Here is a 22,796-nt window from a genome sequence, read left to right as displayed (position 1 = left end):
ACTCCCCAATACCTAAGAGATAACATTTGAGTGGACAGGTAACTAAGTGGGAAAGTCATTTGCATTGGCTGGTTTCTCTTCCTAGAACCTTCAGCTCCCTGATAACCATATGGAACACTCTCATCTCTTTTAAATCTGCTAAAATGCCACTGTTTCAATGAATTCTACCCCATCCATGCTATTTAAAATTGCAAACTACCCTGCGCGCCTCCACCCTAGATCCTAATTTCTTTCTTCCATCTGCTTATCACTTCCTACCTACATTCTATACTACTACACACCATTATTTACTTTTTTATTATTTATTGTCTGTCTCCCTGCACCCACGAGAGAAAAGGAGGTTTTGGTCTGTTTTGTTCACTCATGTTCCCTAATTCTCCCAAGCACCTAGAATAGAGTTATGTATAGTAAGAATTTCTTTCTGCCCATTGACTCTATACCACGAGTCTATCTAAATATTAGCAGTTATAACAATGGGGTTACATTTAGGTGATTGTCATCCCAAAAAAAGTCACCATGATAGTATTGTGGACAGATCAGATCACTATCTCTGAATTCCTTAGTTCAGAATTTTTGATGTCTGTCAGAGTTTGCCACCAATCCCTACATTGCCACCAGGAACTGAGGTTTCCTTTTTAAATTTGGAGCAATTGTTGCTGATAAGTGATCATTGATAAACTATGCTCAGTCAATAAACAAACTTTATTAAAAGGAGACAGCATAAGGAAAAATAATAATAATAAAGAAAAATAAAATAAAAGGTCACTTCGTCATGAATTAGTACCGCCACACCATCAAAATAATACTAATAGTAAGGAGGAAGAGAGGAAAGAGAAGACAGAAAGAGGGAGAGAGATGTTTTAAAAACGAAGATAAAGAAAAGAAAGGGGAGATAAAAGTATTGTCTTCCTTCTAGGATTGATATGAGGATGAAGTGAAATAAGGCATGTAAAGTTCTCAGCAAGAGACACAGCATCTACGTGCCCACAGGCCAAGCACAAAAGGGGAAATCGATGTTTGCTCATCTACACCGCCGGCTCCTAACAGCGGGTGACGCTGCCTCTCCCTGGCTGCTCTAGGGCCTGAAGGCCAACGGGGCCTCTCTGGAGGTGACGCTGGCCTTCAACCTGTTCCGTTTGACCAGCGATACGTTCTACCGCACGGCCAATTGACCCTGTGTGACAAGTGGGCTGGATGCCTGTGCCAGCCAGTGAGTGGGGCATCCTTGGGGGGGATCCTGGCCGTCGCTGCAGCCTCCACCTACCACAGCTGTGGCGCGGCCAGCGGGGAGCCAGACTCCGCAATGCAGTCATCCTCCAGGCGGGAGTAAGGAGGAACCTGGCAGTCTGCGGGATTGGCCTATCCGTTAGGGCCGAGGGCGGGGCTTGTGGAGGTGATTGACTTAACGATATTTTGGAGCCTAAAGTCTTGCGCATTGGTGAACTCGCGGTGGCTATGTGGAATCTCCCGCAAAGGCCCACCCTGCTTGATGGGGGTAGGGGCCTCGCTACCCTTTGTGCTTGTGTTCTCGGCAGACCTGTAGTCAGAAGAATCCTCCTGGGAGGAATGGAGCCTGGAAGACTGGACCTCGCAAGGACCTGGAGAGCGGCGCCGGCCGGATGGTGTTCCGGCCCATCGGAATAAGCCGTAACTGGATCACTGGGTGAAGGGAGCCTCTCTAACACCTCCTCTAGAGTCTCCCACTGCCCTGCTCTGGCCCCCGACCCTTCGCTGAGCCCCCTCCTATCTTCATGCCCTCTCACTCCTTCTCAAATCCAAGTCTCCTACCCAAGCCCATAGCCTCCTGGACTACCCCTCTGCTGTGGAGAGGTCCTCTTTCCTCACCCGGTCCTTTTCTTACTCATTAAACTTCTAGTCTGAGTCGTCTCTTCTCCCATTCTCACTTTTCCAGCACACCAGATCACTCTTCTCCCAGTCTGTTGGTCCCCTGTGCCAGCGTGCTGTTGGAAATCCTCCTTGCTGGTTTAGAACAGTCTCTCTTTTTTATTCCATGACAGTCCTCCCGTTCTCAAGGGAAAGCCCATTTCCTTAGTGAGTCCGTTCTTATTAGAGGCAGAAAGTTCATCATCACGCCCCTCTGAGTCCCAGCTACAACAAGGGATTGAGGAAATGATGGGAGCATGCTGGCTTTGTCCTGTCAGGATGGCTCCTCAAGCTTAATCTTTCTTTCTCTGTGGTTTTAGAGTCCAATGCCTCCAGCAGCAGGAGTTTAGCAGGTTGGTACACAGGGATTGTGATGAAGGGGGCTCAGTGAAGGGTCGGGGGCTCAGAGCAGAGTCTGGGGGTGCACATTGGGTACTGGCAAGTGCTGGTCTTGGATCCTGTTTCTGCCCTACCCTGTGACTTGGGAGAAGTCATTTACCCTCTTGGAGTTTCAGCCTCCATAGCAGTACACGGCAGAGTTGTCATTGTGGGGTTGTTATTGGTGTCGACAAAGAACACCCAAACCTGTAGAGAATTTTTATAAGAGTTTATTTGAGCTTAAATTGATGACAGTTGCTGGGAAGCAAATCACAAATGCTCTTGAGAATTACAGTTTTCTAGTTTCTCTTATGCATTTGAAATTAAAGAGGGAAAGTGAGGAGGAGTAAATGAAGGTGGGAGAAAGCAAGGCAGGGATTGGATTACTGGGTAGTAACAAAATTATGTGCTCTCCTGAGGGTGGTTATCACTTATTTCAAAGATGTGTTACTCTGGATGCACAAAAACAGGGCTTGCTTAAGGCAAAGATAGAGCTTTTACTAAATTTATATGCCTGGGGCATGACAACCCACCATGACCTGCCCAGTTAGGTATTTATGATCTTATCACCCTGTGAGGTTACTTAGAACCCCATTTTTGTCCACAATAGTTAGAGTTGTATACTTCATCAGAACCTGAGACTATCCAGAAATGATTTAGAGTAGGGGCTGAAATTTTAAGATGCAGGGTCAGGCAGGTGGCAAGTGAGGGGTTGAGCGGGGTCCACATTGAACTAGAGAGTGCATGTCATCTCTATATCTCCATCTGCCTCACCCCTAATCTAATGAGGGACTGACACACAGTCCCAGGAAAGCTTTGTTGAAAGATTTCATGAACGGATCACTAAGTAATCTCCCGAAGTGGAATATCTAAGCCTAAAAAATGTCCAGGCTCTCAAATCCTGTTTTATAATTATTTCTTTCTTTCCTGCAGGAGCCTGGATAGCTGTCTTTCTTCTTATAGTGATAAGGTGGATGCTGGGATAAAATCCTGCCTAGACACTTCCCCTAACTCTAGCCCTTGGCCTAGTGTAGTTGCCTGAGGCAAGGGTGGCATGGAGGAAGATTTAGGGGGGAGCCAACTACACTATCTGGTAAGGAGTATGGCCTGGCCAACGAACAGCAGGGAATTCACCTACTTTGACTACTTTTCGGTGCAAGCTGGCCGCAAAGCTTCAGTACTTTATGAGGAATGGGGTATGTATGTGTAAGAAGTCACTTTATTCTCTATGGATCTTAGTTCCCCCATATGTAAAATGAGTCTGACCAGATGATCTCTGCTTCGACATGAGAACTCAATGACTCTTTTTCCAGGGAGAGTTTCTGGGCTTTGGCCAGCTGGTCCTAAGACTCCTTTCTTTAAAAAAAAAAAAAAAAGACTCTTTTCTTCTGCAGAATGGGCAAGAGCTATTCAATTTCAGAATTAGGTTGAAATGTATCCATACAATATTATCCTGACCATTAATTATTTCTAAATTCATAAACTCCTCCTTTCTAGTAGAGAGGGCGAATACAGACAGCAATGTTTGTGCTATCATTTATTCATTCAAAGAATAGTCTGGAATCTACTGTGTAGCAGTTCCTGTGTTAGACCCTGGGGATTCAATAGTACACAAGATATTGTTTGACCTTATAGAGAGGACAGCTGAATACAGGAAGTAGGTGGTGTGGACCAGAAGCAGGTCAGGCTTTATAAGTTGAAGGAGGTGGCACTTTCACAAAATCCTAAGATCCCTGCACCTCATTTTGTTATTTTGCTTTTGAAATATGATGTTTTACTGATATCTATAATCATTTTAGAAATTAATTTCCTGGGAAAATATGGTGGTACAAGCAATAAAATAAAAGTTAAATTTAACAGTCTTAACGTTTCATTTGCAAAAACTTTTCTTGTCATTTAATGCTTTGACACCTCCTGAAAAAAATTAAGTCAAATGATCAATCCATATTATTTTTTCATATATATCAGTCACATATTTATTAAATCAGTACAATTAATTACATTTCATTGGGAATTAATATTGACTTTATAGGTCTGAAGTAGACTGTTTAAATAGCCCTCATTTAAGGTATATTCTCTGAAATTAGAATCAGAAAGCTTCATTAAAAAATAATAAAATAATAATTAATAATAAAATGTATCCTGAAGGATAAGGGCAAAATATTATTGACTCTACTATGCTTAAACATCTCAAAAAGAAAACAGAATAAAACAAAATTAACTTAACAGCAATGCTATTGAACTTACCTATATTTAGTTGACCATGTTAAAAAGCCTCTGTGCTGCATAACAATAGATGATAATTAAATAAACCACCAGACACTACTTAATGCATTTGAAAGCAGTAGCTCTAATTATATGATTATAACTAAGATGCAGTTAGTTTATTTTCTAATTTTCTTTGATTAAATTGGGATGGGGCGTATCTGGCCCTCTCTATTCCATTTTTAGTCATGTTAGGTGATAGTTCCATTGATATAGTTTATTAAAATATAAAGCAACTCTTTTTAAAATAAAGTAACTAAAGATTTAAGAATATCTCATACCTAAAAATTGACTGGATATTCTCTGAAATTAATACCAACTCTATGTTAAAACAAAAATTCACATTTTTAAATTGGTAGTGTGATAATAGAATTACTTTTAAAATATAAATGTACGTTGGAGAAAACTGTACAAATATACTGTTTGCCATTTGTAAATTTAAATCTCAGCACTTTCACCATTTTCCAGTCAGATTTCTCTTCTATTTTCGGCATCAGCTCTTCTTATCCTCCCCATTCTTTGCAGTCTTCTCCATGCTGTTTTCTCCCTCCTCACAGATTCTTTTCATAAAAGAAATAGAAGCCATCAAGTGGATGTTTCCATCACCCACCAGTCTACTTACTACCCACCAGTGCACAAGTCTATTTATTTAGACAGTTATCTTTATCATTTATATTTAACAATACCTTAAATTCATCTACCATTATTCATTATCCAAAGTTCATTAGCCATGACATCTGCTATTTTATTCCTTCTTTATTCTTAAAATGTTATGAGAGGATGGGAGATAGGACTCTGGACCACATTCCCAGAGTCCTTCCTTTAGAGCAGGGGTCTCCAACCTTCCGCAGCACTGCAGCCTAATGAGCAAAGCTTCATCTGTATTTGCAGCTGCTCCCCAGCACTAGCATCACCACCTCAGCCCCTCAGATCATCAGGCATTAGATTCTCATAGGAGCACCCGTTCCTGGTGCCAAAAAGGTTGGGGCTGCTGCTTTAGAGCGAACTTGATCCAATAATTAAAGCTCTTTAATATAGTTCTTCAAAGTTAAAAATATCACAACTTTTTAACGCATCTCCCTTTCCCCCTCTCCCGTCAGGTTTCCAGATATCTGGAATTTCACTACCCTTTGGCTGATGGCTTTGTTTCTTCTTTTAAACAATCTCCAAGTATGATTCTTAAATACATATTAATGCAAATGAATTAGTTCCTTTTCCTGAGAACTAAGTTTGGGTAGGAAGGCAAGACTGATCCTTCAACTTGAGTCCTGGTCAGACGGACCACTGACGAACCCAGCCATGACCCCAGCCACAGACTGAGCCCTAACTGACAAGGCAGTGACCCAGGCCACGCCCTAACATTTGGTCACAACCTGACTCCCAGTTTCAGGAGGCAGTAGTGACAGGGGGTGGGGCAGGCTGGGTGGGATTCCCGAATGATTTGCCCTATGTTCCAGCTTCTAGATCTGCACATGCCCAGCAAGCTACTCCAGGGATAGGTGAGGAGGGCTCCGCCCAGAGGCAAAACCTGGCAAGGGTCAGAGCAGAAGTCTCAGAGGGACGGTGGGATCATGCGCAGAGAGATCCGTCCGCTCTTGGCGCGGAGGACTGCGTGCGGGGCCGGGACACCGGCACAGCCCGACTCCTGATTGGTCACAGGCGGCAGAAGGGGGCGGGTCCGAGGGAGCGCGCGCTCTGAGGCGCGCGGCCTGGAGGGCGTGTAACGGCCGTTAGAAAGCTCAGGGATCGATTCTCCGCCTGCGGCTGACGTGGTGGCCACAGTGGGTGTTCTTGAGTGAGGTATTTCGCCGCCCGCTTTCAGGCCCACGTAAGTCTTACTTTCTTCCGGGCCCCAGTCGAACTGACAGACCCTGCCCCACCTTGGGGAGCCCCTGAGGAGCCTCAGACAAGCAAGACCTACCTCCGTGGGGGCGGGGGGCGGTGCAGGGAGCGAAAGCGCACGCGCAGAGCGAATAAGCTGTCTCTGGTTCTCTCGCTGTACGGGCTTCCTAAAATATTGCCCCACACACGCCCCCTCGAGTCTCGATCGCTTCCCCGCGCTTATCGCCTTGTTTTCTCTTTTGTCCGTCATTCACTCCACAGCTGTTGCTGTACCTGTGTAAAGGACAGGCCCTGTGCCAGTCTCCAGGAGGACGGTGGGGAGCACAGTCCTTGCCTTCCTCGAGCTCACAGTCCCGGGAGAAAGTGGACTTTAAGCAACTGAATACTCGGCACTCGGTAGTGTAGGGTGGAGAAGTACAAAGAGCGCAGAACCGAAGGCGGTGGCGTAGTCTGAGGGCAGAACTCCCTCCCTGAGGAAGTGAAGTTTGAGCTGAGATTTGAAGGGATGAATAGAGAAATAAGGTTAGGGGACCGGGAGCATTTGTGAAGGCTCTAGGCTAGAGTTTCTGAGCCGGGGCTGTTTTTCTCGCTACAGGATATTTGACAACGTCTGCAGGCTTCTTGATCGCTACTCGGGGATTGCTCTTGGCATCTAGTGGGTAGAAGTCAGGGATGCTGCTAAACATGCTGCAATGTACAGGACAGCCCCCACAACGAAGACTAATCCTATACCTGAAATATCGGTAGTACTGAGATTGAGGAACCTGCTCTAGACAAGGAGGAGCTGGTATTTTAGATGAACTGAAAGTTTAGTGTATTAAAGCTTATTTGTTCAATAAAGAGGGTGATCATTTCATTACAGTAAACAGAGAGGATCAGATCCCTGTTTTTCTTTTACACCAATATATTTCTGCCACGTGGCGCAGAGACAGGCAAATAATAGGCACTCAGTAAACTTTAGTTGATGAATTGAATACTGTGTGCTAGGTAGGGAGGAGTAGTGATACAAGGATGAGTAAAATAATCATGCCTTATTAATTGTCCTTAGGCCTGTCTATTTTATAATGGTCTGGTGGTGGTGTATGTTTCAAGACTTATTCTTTGTAAAGGCAACTTCTTGGCAATGATTTGGCTTCTCTTTCTTTAGATCTGGTTTAATGAATGATCAAGGCCATGAAAATAGTGTTATGGTGTGAGCTTAATGTGTCTGTGTCAGCTGTCTGTGTATCCCTTCACATCCTCTCCTGTCTTCATGTGGTTTTCTTAACTGCCAAGTGTGATGTTCCACACTAAGATTATAATTCTTCAAGGGAAGAAATACTTATAACAGTAAAAATTTAATTCTTGGATAGCAACTTGGGGTATAGAGCCCTGGGCAAACTGAAGAAATTACATGAACTGTCCCTGCCCCTAACTGCCCTTGGGCTTTCAGATCTGGCTATTCCTGAGGCTGGAACTTATGCCTTAGTTACTTCCTTTATTTCTCTTTGTCACTTACAGAAAAAATGCTGATTAGACTTCTGTAGCTTTAGAGCACACCCCTAGCTTTGAAGCTTCTTCCTAGCCATATATCATTCACCACTCTAAATCTTTATTTTTTCATCCAGAAAATATTATCCAGAGGATAATAATGGTAACTACCTCATAGATTTGATGTGAATATTAAACATAAGACATGATACACTGTTTAACAGAATGTTTGATGGGTAGTAAGTACTGAAAACATGTTAAACTTGTTGAATGAATGAATATGTCTGTAGTTAAAGGGCTTAGAAGATGGAAGCCATCAATGTAGGGTGCTTTTTTTTTGTCTGCCTTCATGCACTCCTACCTTTCTTGGCTGTATAATTAGTTATTTGCATTGCTTCTTGTACCTTCGTTTCTCTCTTTTATCTCTGTCTCCTTCAAATGAACCTAAAAATTTCCACCAGTATCCCATCTACTTCTGAACTTAGTAGAAAACAGTCAAGAATTATTTATTCTGTACTGTTTCACTCCTTGTGAGAGTTCTTAATTGAGATAGAATTCACATATAAAATTCAATTTTATGTGTGTACAGTTCAATGGTTTTAATATATTCAGAAGGTTGTGCAGCCATCACCACTATCTAATCTCAGACCATTTTGATCACCCTGGAAAGAAACCCGACATCCATTAGCATCCACCTACCATTCCCCCACTGCCTTCCTCTTAGTCCCTGGCAACCACTAATCTATCTCTGTATTTGCCAATTCTGGACATTTCATATAAATGGGATTATATAATAAGTGGCCTTTTGTGTTTGGCTTCTTTCATTTAGCATAATGTTTTCAGTGTTCACCCATGTTTGTAGAATGTACTTCATTCCTTTTTATTGCCACATTTACTTATCCATTCATTAATTGATGAACATTTGAGTTCTTTCTACTTTTTGACTATTATAAATAATGCAGCTTTGAATATTAATGTACAAGATTTTAGATGGACCTGTGTTTTTATTTCTCTCGAATATATATACCTGGGAGTGGAACTACTGAGTCATAGGGTACCTCTGTTTAACTGAGAGTTCTATTGTCATCCTGTTTTAAATTTATATGAATTTAGAAAGGTCTCAAAATCCAGTGGGCCTATCATTTAGTTCTACTTTAAAGAAAAGAGTGAAGAAAAGGATTTTGATATTGACTATTTGATATCACTAGCAGGTAGGTGATCTAACCATTCTGTGTCACCATTAACACACCGATTGATACTCACTGTAAATTGAAACTTTTATTACTGAACAAAGCTTCTCTTACCCAGTATTTGAAGACTGGGGATTTCCATTGTAAAAGCAGTAAATTAGTGTAGGTTTGGGTTGTTGTTACTAAGAGAAAGCTATAGAGGTCAGTAAAATACATTAGTGAAATACTACCATATATCCTTTTTTCCCGCCTCCAGAGTTTGAATTTTACTTCTAAGAATTGTTCTGTTGGCATAGTTTGTCCCAAACTCTTTGGGGCTCTTACAAATGCAAAGTTTCTAAATTTATACTTTATCTTTCAGGGACCATACTGTGCCACTATTTATTGATATAAACTGTCAAGTAAAATTATGAAAATATTAACAAAGAACATAATGTGTGTCAGGCATTCTTCTAAGTTAATTCCTAATGAATTAGCATGAATTAGGTCCTGTCATTTTTATATGAAGGAACTGAGGCACAGAAATATTAAGAAATTTGCCCAAGATTATACAGCAGATAAATTGCTAAGTCAGACTTTAAATCCAAGCTATCTGATCAAGAGTCCATACTCTGAACCACTTCTCTGTACTGCCTCTTGAGTACTGTGCAAGTATAAGATATTATTTGCCATTATGAGTTACAGTTAATTAAAGCTTTTATTTACACAGGTAGTAATCAGACTTCTGCTGCATTCTCAGAACTTATCATTAGAGTAAATATGAATGTTTTAAGGAGTGGAGAAATGGAAAGAAACCCCTGCTGAAGATGGGGTTCTGCTAATGACTGAGAATTCTCTCCATCTTTGTGCCTCATATGACTAACTTTTATTACTGGAGGCAGAAAATTTGTTTTATGTTAATCATAATTGAAGCCATGATTCATAATTGTTGGTTTAGTTATTTAGGACTTTCTTCATGCCATCCTCCTATCCTGTCCCCATTGCTAAGAAGAATATCTGTGGCAAAGTTTATGAAAAGTAATATTTTTAATTTTTGCAATAATTGGAGGTATTCTAGGATCATATAGGATCAGTATTGGGACTCTCTATCTTTCCAGCTAGGTTTTCTGTCCTTGTTTTAGGAAGAAAAGTAGGGTGGAGTATTGGGAGTTGCTCTGCCTTAAAAAATATTCTTATGAGTAAAACATGTGGAAGAATACTTGAATTCTCTGTGTGGTTTTGACAGTTTCAATTGAATGGGAATGAGTTACAGGGAGTTAAAAGATAGTGGAGACATCTGACTGGTATACTTCTTCATTCTACAGTTGGCTCACATAACTGTGTCAATGGCCATGCAGGAAAAATATCCAAGTGAGAGGCGCTCTCATGCCACTTCACCAGGTGAGTAGTCAAAGCATTCTAGGTTAAATTCTGACCTTTGCTCTGTTATTTCATAACAGAAATTTCCTTTAAAGAACATACTGAGCAAACAAGCATTCACTGAAATGCAGTATTAAAGAAACAAAAATAACATGGGGCTGTATTGAATAGAAAAACAGGTCTGTCTGAGAGAACAGTTATTTATCTCTGGTCTTACATAGCTTCCAACAAGACCACATGATTGTGAGGGGAGGACACATAAAGGATTGGAACAAATGACTTAGGAACATAGTTCTATTTGAAATCAGAAAAACACAGCATAAATTACTGTGTACTATGTTGTCTTTGTAGTCATGTGGGTGAGCCAGTCATCTGCTAGCCCACAAAGGTTGGAATTCTTGAATGCCAACAATCTCAGTTGTGTTGTCACTAGAGACTCAGGAATTTATCTCTAGAATGGATTAACAAGATTTTGAAAGCTTAGTAGATATACTAAGTGGATATATTAAGTATATATTAAATATATATAAAAATATGCACACATTCAATAGACAGTTTAAATAGATGTATATTCAAATAGAAAGTAGCATTTAGACATAACTTTGAATTCTGTGACATTTATGAATAAAAGGATACATTTTATTCAACAAAGGATGTGTTTTATTTACCTTTAAAAATCATACAGTGCCTTTTTGCAGACATTTGGTTGATAATATGTTCTCCCAGGCATACTGCCTTGCATATAGTAGGCACTTTGAAAAGCATTTGTTGAATCAATTCAAGATTCATTCAGCAAATATTTATTGATCATCTGTTATGTGCAATGCACAGTCTTAGGGCTAGATTGTACAATTTCTTTTGACAGTTATATGTATAATGCAAGTTTTTGGAATGTAGCAATTTCTAATAAAGCTCAACTGCTTTTCTGATGGTTTTGTCTTTAGTAGTCTCATTCAGTTAATAATGATTTAATATTGATAAGGATGCTTGCTGATAGGACATACGACGTAACAAAAAATTTTTAGCTTTCCAACTTGAATTTTGAAATAAGCATAAGCCTCTATAAACTATACCAAAACATACTTTAATTTTAGCAAATATCTCTTTAGAATTGATGTATGAAGCGGGTGCCTGGAAAAAGTAGTGGTGGTCCAGGTGAAGAATAGGTTAGTAGTAGTAACAGGGAGTGGTTTCCAGTAGGAGGCCAAGAACGTGGTAATAGAGGCCCTCAATCAATTTTTACTGTTTCAAAAGGCCTGGCAAATTGTACAATGACTAGAGAGATAATACCATATAGACTCACAAAGAGGTCAAATTTATTTGCTTTTGGCTAGAATTACATTAATTTAGTAACACTGGCTAATCTTATGCTGATCAGAAGCTCTGATTATTGGCTGTGTCTTTTATTAAGGATTATTACAGATTACTGTGTGTATATAGATTCGTTCAAATCAGGCAGTCCACTGTGACCCAAAGAATAAAAGGAGTCCTTGGGGAAAATTAGATTTACTTCAGTAGAAAGCAGATGTAAGGGTAGCAAAAAAAAAGGAGCAAAGTAGAAGGAATTAGGTTAAAAAGAAAGAACACTAAATTTGGAAGAAGGGAATAAGATGATTTGTGTTCAAATATCATTTGTTTCCCACTAGATCAAAGAGTCTATAGAACCATATTTTCTGATTTCAATTCAAACTGTGATACTTTAAATGAATAAGTAAGCCTCCATTACCTTTTTGTATCATTAGATACAATTTATAAAAATTATTGTGTTTTTTAGGAAATCATTTGAATTTAAATCTTTGCTAGTAAGTTAGTAAATCAAGTCTTTATTGAACACTTCCTACTAGCCCTTAATCAGCAAGATAATAAAGTCAAATTTCATCAGTCTTGTATCTTACCCACTCAGAAATTTTAATCATTTGGTGTTTTTTGTTTTTTGGTGTTTTTTGTTTGTTTGTTTTTGTTTTTTTGAATTGCCTTTAAAAGCTCTTCAGATTGACTTTTAAGATTTATCTTGATCTGGATTTACCCTGCCCATGAGGATACCGTAGTTCAGTCAAGCAGTGGTTTTCAGCAGGGGACTGGACTGCCTGTTACCCTAGGCAGCATTTGAAAATATATGGGGTATTTTCAGGTTTCACGGTGATGGTTAGATAGAGTGAGAGCTGCTACAGGCATTTAGTGAATGGGGACCAGGGATCCTACATGGTCCTGCAATGTATAGACTATGCATTGAAGAACTGTCTTACCAGAATGCTAAAAGCACCTGTTGAGAAATCTTTTAAGAGGAAAGAATGTGGATATTGGAACCAGAACAACCTGGGTTCAAATCTCAGCTCTATACTCTGTAAAACAGGAGTGATAATACTTTTCAGTAAGTAGGTAGATGAGATCACGTTTGTAAAGTACTCTGCTCTCTAGGTTTCAAAAAATGGTAGCTGCTGTTAAATATTGTTTTCTAGTCCAGTTCTCTTGGATTCTTAGTAGGTCTTATTTCTGTCTTTGAACATTCTTACCTCTTATGCTATTTCCATTTAAAGTTAACAAACTCAGTTTCTAGACTAGGCACAGGGGAGAGAAAGGGGTGGGGGGTTGCTATTCCTTCATAGATTTAAATGAATTTTTTAAAAACAGTTTTTTGGGGCTACATCAGCTGGATCACACTAAAGGTGGGAAATGCCACTTGTTTCAGGTTCCAGTGTGATTCAGAAGGGCAGTTCCCTGGGGACTGAATGGCAGACCCCAGTTATCTCGGAGGCCTTTCGGAGCCGCTTCAGCCGCTGTTCAAGTGTAACTGACAGTGGGGACACAGCCATTGGCACATCGTGCTCAGACATTGCGGAGGGTAAGTTTGGATTCATGATTTGATTACCAGTATGTGTTGTCATTTTCAGATTGTGTTCGAGGTGTATTGTCATTTCTAAAGTATTCATAAGTCAGTTTATACAAGAAGGAGTATGCTTGTTACCCAGTGCTTCTCACAGCTGATCCTTTCCTCTTAATTTCTCTTGTTTGTCCTGTCTCAACCAACTTTCTGATAGATTTCTTGCCCTCAAATTTTTCCCTCTACTGCCAGATTAATCTTTCTAAAAGCTTGATTTCATAGTTTCCCTTTCCTGCAAATCCTCAGTTGTTTTCATTATTTGGAGGATAAAATTCAGAGGCCTCAGTTCTTCTGTGATCTGGCCTTGTACCACCTATGCAAACATATTTCTTACTATAATCAGATTTCTTGTCTTAGTATACTATGAAAGTGAAGAACTTTGTTTTTTATATCTGAGCTCTTTCCTTCTTTAATCTGGGTCTATTTGTGCTGTTCCCATCTCCTCTTGCCCCTCCCAGCTATGCTAATCTTATTTTTCAAGATTTAGTGAATTGTCCATACAAAAACTTGTACACAGATGTTCATAGCAGCATTATTCACAGTAGCCAAAAAATGGAACAACCCAAATGTCTATTAACCGACGAATGGATAAATAAGAATTTTCCTATCCCTCTCACCCATTACTGATCTTTCTCTTTACAAACTTATATCCTTACTGTTTCTTCCACTTGATTTAGCACTTAAAATTAAGTAATAACTGCCAAGCAGTACTTTACAAGAGTATTTTGTTTTTCATTTAGATGGTGAGTTCCAAGAGGGCAGAAGACCTAATGATAATAATTAATTACTATTTATTAAATATTTTGTGATGAATCCTCTACTAAATTTTAAAAATATTTTTTCATTAATGCTTTTAAGAACTCTATGAAATATTTGAACTCTTTTCATAAAGAGTTCTTAAACTTTATATAATAAACTATAAAATGAAACATTATTTTAATTTTACATATGAGAATACTGAATTTCAAAGTGATTAAATTAGTTGGTTAAAGTTACAACTATGGTATTTTATCAGATGTGACATCACTAGATGGCTGTAATCAAAAAGATAACAAGTGTTGGTGAGAATATAGAGAAATTGGGACCTTTATACATTGCTGGTGGGAATGTAAAATGTTACAGCCGCTTTGGAAAGCAATTTGGCAAGTTACGTTGTGATTCAGCAGTTCTACTCCTTGATATGTACCCAAGAGAAATGAAAATATACATCCATACAAAAACTTGTACACAAATGTTCATAGCAGCATTATTTGCAGTAGCCAAAAAATGGAAACAACTCAAATGTCTATTAACAATGGATGAATAAAATGTGGTATTTCCATACACTAGAATATTATTTGGCAATAAAAAGAAACGAAGTACTGATGCGTGTTACAAAATGAACGAACTGTAAAAACACCTATGCTTAGTTAAAAAAAAAAAGCCACATGCATAAGACCACATATTGTATGATACCATTTATACGAAACGTCCAGAATAGTTCAATACATAGAGAGACAAAAAGTATATTAGTAGTTGCTTAAATGGTTGCATGACTGGGGTAAGAGGTTTCTTTTTGGGGTGATGAAAATATTCTAAAATTGATTGTATTACACAACAGGTGGTTACACAACTCTGTGAATATATGTATTAAAAACCATTGAATTGTACACTTCAAGTGGGTGAATTGTATAGTATATGAATTATATCCTAGTAAAGACGTTTTTTTAAAAAAAAGAATAGAAATGTTTGGGAAAAAATAAAAGGAATAAAAAGGGGGGAAAAACTCATTTACTACTAGTGCTAACTCCTAGACTCCTAGCATTTCATTTTAATCATTTGATAGATGTGTGTACATGGGCACAGTGCTCAGTAAATACTGACTAGAGTTGAATTATAGATTTGAGGTAGACAGGGCTTTAAAAATCACTTAATCTCATTCCTTTTTGTTGGTGAATAACAAAAATTTCCCCAGGAGGTTAAGTAATTAACTTGCCTAATGTCACACAACTAGTTATCAGATTTGGATCTCCCAGCTGTATTGTTCTTTTGTAATCAAAAGTGTTACTGTAATTCAGTTATGATTTGTTAAAGTTTTGTTTATTCGTGCTGTCATGGGACCTTTTTCATTTTGTCTAAATAATAGGTCTGTTTAAAAATCAGTGGTCTAGATTTTTACCACAATTAAATTGACTAGCTCTATTTAATTCAGTCAAATTGCTACATAGATTGTGTATGACTCTGTGCTTTTCATTCCTTTGGGGAGCTATATATATTTTCTAATTGTTGCTCATTTTGTTGATGAATCTAAGTTGGTTTACTTGGAGCCCAGTTGACAAGAACCCTTACAACTGGTATATAGTTCATTGTTGCATCTGTAAATTGAACAGGCTTGCTTTTGATTCCATGCTCCACTAAGGTGTGTTACCTTGCAGATTCTCAAGGGACAGGTAGAGGTAGATACTGGAGAGCTCGAAAGGCTTTCAGCTCTTCGCTAAAGACTGAAATAGTGGCTTAGTTTAGACTACCATAATTCATAAACTGGTAAGGGATGTAGACAGTGATCAAGATTTAGCAATAACTAAAGAAGGGTTGATAAAAAGAAAGTTGTGAATTTTTTTGAAGGGGGAGGGAGATGAGGTGGGAGGATGTGGTTGAAGAGAGGAGAGATTTAGAAATATACCTTTAAAGTGACAAAAACCCAATGATTATGGGAACCGTAGACTTCTCTAAATAAAAGTGCATATCCCATTCACTAAATTTTGAAAACTTTTGAAAATTGTACAAGATAATGACCCTTTGCTATTTCGTTTCAAAATGTTCTAAAATGCAAACCAGACTTAAGGTATAACTTGATGTTTTATAATAGTTATCAGAATCAGGCAGTTTTCTTAATATAAATAAACAAACCCAATGGGCAAGTAACAAAAGCTGACAAAGACCTCACTTTTTCTGTCATTCATAGGTGGACCACACTCATTAGAAAACTAGAAAAAACTAGAGAATCTTTCTTATTCTCCTGGATCAGTTGATACTTTTCCTCTTGGCTTTGGTTTTAGCATTACTACTTTGGGGATTATAGGCTCAAAATTGAATTTGGTGAGTGTTGAAAGAAAGTGGTGCTGTGAATAGAGAATGGAAGGTGTTACTAAATTCAGCGTAGTAGTAGCCCCTCATATGCCACAATCTCGCTGTCTTCCATAATTATACTTCGGGAGGAGGGACCATTGGTCAGAGTGGATATTATGATGCCATTATGGAGGATTTCATGTAGAGAGCTTACTAGTCTTGGAAGTCTTTATCACCACAAGTCTGCTTTAACCTGTTGATTAGGCCTATATTTAAATTGTGGGACATCAAAAACTGTGTCCTTTGACTCTGGAATGTCCTTCTGTCTTGGTCTGAGAGGCTGACGCATGTTATCAGAAGTTACCGGGGTTTTTGTTTTGTATGCTTATTTTTAGTATGGCCTTTTATATATCCCCAAGATCATTTGAGTATAGAAAATTAGATACCCTGCATATATTGTAAGAGATAATTTGGTTTGCCTGTGTTTTCAAAGAGCTGCTTACACGCCCATGAGAAAACAGTAGCTCATGTAATTCTGGGAAAGGTTGCTATCTGTCCTCATTAGCTGAGTGTGTTCTGTGTTGGTTGATGGAAAGAAAAAAGAAAAACAAATGGTAGTCCACTCTTCTTCATGGTAGATGTATTTGGTTTGGAAAAGAGTACTGGACATGATTGAAAAGGGAAGACTCAGTTTTCTGCCTGTTGAAGGTAACAGGTATGTTTTCTTGTTGTGTGCTTGCAGCCTACTACCCCAGCACATTAGTTCTCTGACTTTGTGGTCCTCTTCAGAGTAGCACTTCAAAGTTGGAAATATGTGGAAATGTGAATCTTCTGTAGAAGAGCTAATCAGAGAGTTCACTCAACAGTAGGAAGGAGCTAAAGGAAACATAAGTCCAGTCTGAAGGAAAAGTCACAGTTGGATACAAACAAAGAGTAAGCGAAAGGCAAAATATGAAATAGAGGATTTCACTGTGTACCCGCTTGAGAGTGCTTACTGTGCTGGAGTGAAACTTGAGAGTTACTAAGAATAACTTCACATATCCAGGCAGTCAGTTCTGGTGTGTGGGGGAGAGAACAGAATCCTGATTTAGATGCTGTACTCCCTGCCCTGGATACAGAGAGCACTATCCAGTTTGCCTTATTCTTCAGATAGTTTATATTCATTGCTTACCTTCACTGGGAAGCTTTTGGAGGTCACAGAGGATTGTCGCAGTCCTTGGGAAGGATATTTTTTTTTAGGTTGGATTATAGCTTAGAGATGCCCAGCTCCCAGAAGAGTAGGACCTATTAAGTAAGTGATTTTTTTTTTAAGTTCAGTTTTTCAGTTTGGTTTGTTGACTGTCAAGATTTTTTATTCAAATACAAGGGACAAGAGTGTAAGTTAAAAATGAAGCTAGTGTTGCCTTTTGCTGGTTTACCTTGTGAATGGCATTAGAGACCCCAGAACACACATCTCCCAGTTAGGCTGTTGTGTCTTTCTGTCTGATAACTTGTGATGACAGTGCCCTCTCTTCCTGGTCTCAGGACAGGCAGAGAATGTCTGAAATAGCAGCCAAACTTAAGAAAGCCTGATGCTTCAATTTTGACTTATGGAAGACTATTCTCTCCACAGATTTTTGCAGCTCAAGTAGCAGCCCTCCTTTCCAGCCCATCAAAAGCCACGTAACCATTCCAACAGCTCATGTGATACCTTCTACTTTGGGGACCTCTCCTGCCAAGCCAAATTCTATACCTGCCGGACCCTCTTCCTCCAAATTCCCTTTGTCAGGGTTGGCTGAAAATGTGGGGATGACAAGAAATGGAGACCTCGGTGCAATGAAACGTTCTCCAGGCCTGTCTAGAGATTTCATGTATCTTTGTGGTGCTCCTGGAGAAAATGGAATTGAGCAGTCCTGGTTTCCAGCAGTGGGCCATGAAAGAGAAGAAGAGATGAGGAAGTTTGATATTCCCAGTATGGAGTCTACCCTCAATCAGTCAGCAATGATGGAGACACTTTATTCAGATCCTCACTACCGAGTCCACTTTCACAACCTAAGAACCGACCCAAACAAGGAGTTATACAAAGTGTTGCCTGAGACCAAGAAGGCACCAGGCAGTGGGGCAGTATGTGAGCGGAATGGACCACACCCCAGCAGCAGTGGGTTGCTGCCTTTGGGACTTCAGCCTGCTCCTGGGCTCTCTAAGCCTCTACCCTCTCAGGTGTGGCAGCCAAATTCTGACCCTTGGAATCCCCGCGAACGATCTTGTGAGCTCAGCACTTGTCGGCAGCAGCTAGAGTTGATTCGTTTACAGATGGAGCAAATGCAGGTAGAGGACCTTCTTTCCTTGGATTTTGCAGGTTCTGTGCAGATCTTAGAACTGTAAAGTTTTTCTAAGTTTTGGCTCTAAATAAAACATTTGCAAGAAAGAGGGAAGATGTTTTTAGATAGGACATGAAAGCTTGTGAATGCCATCTCAAGTCTATTGGTGGTCTGATTAAACACCACTGAGGTTCTCCAAAGTAAAGGGTTATAGCGGAAAACCCGAAAAGTCACTCGGCTAGGTACTTTCGCAACACAATCATTTAATTCTTATAGCACCCTGATGAGATATATGTAGAAATTTACTAGATTCTTAGAATAAGTAATATGTCCACAAGGCTGGTAAGTGGCAGAGCTAGGGTTTAAAAACAGTCAGAATCTATGCTTTTTCCATTATACCACTTTTGTGTTTAAAAAAGAAAGTTCTTATGCTGCTTGAGTGGGAAGGAAAGAAGCTAGACATATTCTTTCCTGGTTAGTGAGGACATCTTAGCTCTTGGTTTGTCTCTGTTGCCAGATAATGAAAGATAACTGACCTTTTCTTAGAAACTAAAGCCTTTCTGAGCAGTGTCCAGTTGGCAGGAGTCTCCCTGGCAGGTTCTTTCCAGTCATGCATCAGAGCTAAAATTATTTCATAAACACCAGGCCTTCTCAGGCTGAGCCAAAATGAGCCTTGACTACAGACCCAGCTGTGCTAGTACCCAGGGTACTACTCAGATGTTTTCAGAAGCCTATAGGTCAAGATCAAGTCCCTCTGGACCTGCTTGTCTTTCAGCTTCAGAATGGAGCCATTTGCCACCATCCCGCTGCTTTTGCTCCTTCACTGCCCACGTTAGAACCAGCACAGTGGATCAGCATCTTGAACAGTAATGAACAACTTCTGAAAGAAAAGGAGCTCCTCATTGACAAGTAAGAGGACAAGGGGTGCCATAGGACCAGCCTCTGTCCTTCCAGCCCCCACTGAGGGCAGCTAATGAGGTCTCCTCAAGGGCAGTACATGCCTTCTGTTTAGGCCCAGTCCTTGCCTCATGGTAAAGCTGGGTTGATAAGCAGCCATCCTGTGTCAGACTAATGTGATAAGCCAGTTGTGTGTATCTCGGGGCCTCTGGGGAGTTCCTAAAGGGGGCAGCTGGTTCTTTGAGGCTAATATTTTGTCATTTCATTTCCCCTCATTCAGCTTTTTCATTTGCTCTCCCTTCTTCAGCAAAACAGTACTTCCCAGAATCCAGGGTCCTTGTTTTCATAGTATGGATTTTACCTATCAAAAGAAAGGAAAGGCTCATACTGTAGCTCGGTTAGTGTCAGAACTCTGGACCTCATTCTGCTGGTTTTTGCAGGCAGAGGAAACACATCTCTCAGCTGGAGCAGAAAGTGCGAGAGAGTGAAATACAGGTCCACAGTGCTCTTTTGGGCCGTCCTGCCCCCTTTGGGGACGTCTGCTTGCTGAGGCTACAGGTAAGCATTGGCAGTCAGGTTGGCATTCTCCTTGCCATAACTCAGTATCTCCCCTCTGCTTGGCACTGTTAGGTATCCAGGAGAGAGAAAAAAGACCAAGCGATGTAAAGTGTCCCTGCCCTCAAAGAGTAAGCATCTTAATTATGAAGCATCCCTTAGTCTGCCCTTTTGGGGCAGAAAAGACTTGAGGGTAGAATCGAGTGGAAGTCCAGATGCCTTGGTGTTGGAACATAACTTGGGAGAAAAGAAAGGCAGAGCAAAGTACACTGTAAGGTCCCAGAGCTGGATGATGTCCTGAGAAGTCTTAATCTACCAGCCCTGGCCAAATGGAAGGAGAGGCAGAGGTAATGGGGGATTTAGAGCCATTTTCATTCTTGTCTTCCATGTCTAGGAGCAACTGAAGGAAACCATATTCTTACTCAAGTCAAGTGGCTCTAGAAGAAGCCTGCTTTACCACGCTTCTCTGCAATTTGGGCTTTTGAGTGATGGGTGTTAGATTATAGTACTGGCTTTGCCACCTAGTGGCCCTGTTAAGACAGTATTCCATCTTGTAGAATCAAAGTGATAGAGTAAGAAGGGCCCTTAGATAAAATCTAGTTCAGTTCTCTAATTTACTGATGATAAAATTAAGGCCCAAGAAGGAGAAAAAACTTGCCCTCGAGCCCAGGTCTTCAGATGTCTTGTCCCGTGTTCCTTCAGTTATACTACAACTCCTCAGATATTGCTTTAAGGCAGGGGTTCTGAATTGTGAGAGTGCATTGGAATCACTTGGAAGGCCTTTTAAAACAGATTATTGTGCTTGCTTTGGCAACGCATATACTAAAATTGGAACGATACAGAGATTAGCATGGCCCCTGCACAAGGATGACTCGCAAATTCGTGAAGTGTTCCATATTTTTAGGGTGACAGGAAGAAATCTAACTATGGGCAGTTAACACACAGTCCAATATATATATATTAGGAAGAAATCTAACTATGGGCAGTTAACACACAGTGCAGTATATATATATTACTCACTGTTGAATTGTACACTTGAAACTTATTGGATTTTGTTAATGTTGCCATTAAAAAAAAAAAAAAGAAAAAGAAAAACAGACCCAACCTTAGAGTTTCTGGTTCAGTGGGCCTGGGAGTCAGGCTCAAGAATTTGCGTTTCTAACAAATTCCCAGGTGTTACAGATGCATTTAGTTCCAGGACCACATTTTGAGAAGGACTGCTTGAAGAAATTCTTAGAGAAAGATATTTCACCACAAAGTCTGCTGGAATTAGTAAAGTACATGGGACTATAAGGGTAAGGAACAGTTATATATTGAGAATCTTTGCAGGAATTGCAGCGAGAGAACACTTTCTTACGTGCACAATTTGCACAGAAGACAGAAGCCTTGAGCAAAGAAAAGATCGAGCTCGAAAGGAAACTCTCTGCTTCAGAAGTTGAAGTCCAGCTCATCAGAGAGTCACTCAAAGTGGCATTGCAGAAGCATTCAGAGGAGGGAAAGAAACAAGAAGAAAGGGTGAGCTAAAGAGCTGATAGCTCTCTAATTCACAAAAGAGTTGGCAGTCAGCCCTCTCCAGGCAAACTATAAGCTGTTTCTGGCCCCCGTTCCTGGAACCAGGAGGAGCCAATTGGGTTAAACACTACACTGGATGCTCAGGCAGGACTGGTTTGCTAGGAATGAAACCCTTCCTTCTGCTTTATCTCCACAGAACGACCACAATATAAACCCTCACTGCCCCAAGTTGTAATAGGCCACCAGCTGGCCTGGGTAGAAAACCAGCCTGAGTAGTCATACGGGATGGTACTGTTGCAAGATGTTTAAAGACCTGTGGTAAATTGACGTCATTCAGCCTGGTTTCTCCTCACTTTACCTTAAAAGGAGAGAAGAATTCTTTGTGTGCAGCTGGTTTGGGAGTTTTTACATGTTTGCTGGTGCTCTTAGAATTGCCTTAGGGCAAGATTGGTCATCATAGAAGGAGCTAATTTAAAATCTTTGTTTCTGTTCATAGCTTGCTCTGATGCAGATGTTCTTGGGGGACAAGTTTAGTAATGTTTATTAGTTCTGGACCACTTGTATCAAAATCAACTAGAGAAGTGCTTCTTAAACTTTAATGTGCTTAAGAATCACTTGGAGATCTTGTAAAAATGCAGATCCTGCATTTCTAACAAGCTCTCAGGTGATGTTGGTGCCATTGCTATAACAAGGACTTAGAGGCTTGTTAAAACAGAAACTTTTAATCAAAATAATACATGTATCTAAAATAATCAAATACCATATGTTTATAATAAAAATTAGTAGTTCTGTGCCCGGCCCACCCCACAAAGGGATCCATCCTCAATTCTTTTTTTTCTCCTGATATATACCTTTGTATCTCTGAATAGTATTCTTTTCTTGTGTTTTTTGCTGTTTTTGTTTCATGGATACAATATCTCATTTTTCTGACTGTATCAATTATACTTTTTGGGATGTCTACATATGCTTATAATATTGTTTCTTGTTTCCTTCAGGTACTTTTTTGTTTGTTTTGGTGTCTTTTATGTTAGAGGCTTAGTAATCCTTGAATAAGTAGCCATTCATATTTAAGAATGAAGTATTTGAAAGCTGAATGGAAGTTCTGGGTTCATGGTAGTTGCCTGATGGACTCCACAGTAGGATGATCAGACTTAAACTGTCGTCTCACTTGGAAATCCTCAAATATCAGTGTCCAAATGTCTTATCTCACTCTCT

The 22,796-nt window shown here is 39.9% G+C and overlaps 1 protein-coding gene and 1 non-coding gene across 4 annotated transcripts in view; both read left to right on the top strand.

Moving 5' to 3' along the window:
• Positions 1–6,209: 6,209 nt before the first annotated feature.
• The window catches only part of CEP85 (centrosomal protein 85), a 26,511-nt gene continuing 9,924 nt past the window's right edge, over positions 6,210–22,796 (top strand). For all 3 annotated transcript variants that reach the window (XM_015598995.2, XM_006924392.3, XM_025041345.1), the window contains exons 1-7: positions 6,210–6,355; positions 10,334–10,409; positions 13,078–13,230; positions 17,930–18,624; positions 19,393–19,526; positions 19,955–20,072; positions 21,399–21,584. In XM_015598995.2, coding sequence (XP_015454481.1) covers positions 10,355–10,409; positions 13,078–13,230; positions 17,930–18,624; positions 19,393–19,526; positions 19,955–20,072; positions 21,399–21,584 — 1,341 coding nt within the window. In that variant the 5' untranslated portion in view covers positions 6,210–6,355; positions 10,334–10,354. The remainder of the gene's footprint in view (positions 6,356–10,333; positions 10,410–13,077; positions 13,231–17,929; positions 18,625–19,392; positions 19,527–19,954; positions 20,073–21,398; positions 21,585–22,796) is intronic.
• LOC112473052 lies at positions 20,870–20,971 on the top strand. Its single transcript, XR_003043886.1, has one exon. It is a non-coding gene; the product is annotated as a U6 spliceosomal RNA (small nuclear RNA).

Source organism: Pteropus alecto, unplaced genomic scaffold, assembly GCF_000325575.1.
Source record: "Pteropus alecto unplaced genomic scaffold, ASM32557v1 scaffold39, whole genome shotgun sequence".
NCBI lineage: Eukaryota > Metazoa > Chordata > Mammalia > Chiroptera > Pteropodidae > Pteropus > Pteropus alecto.
This window is presented reverse-complemented; position numbering and strand designations above follow the sequence as displayed.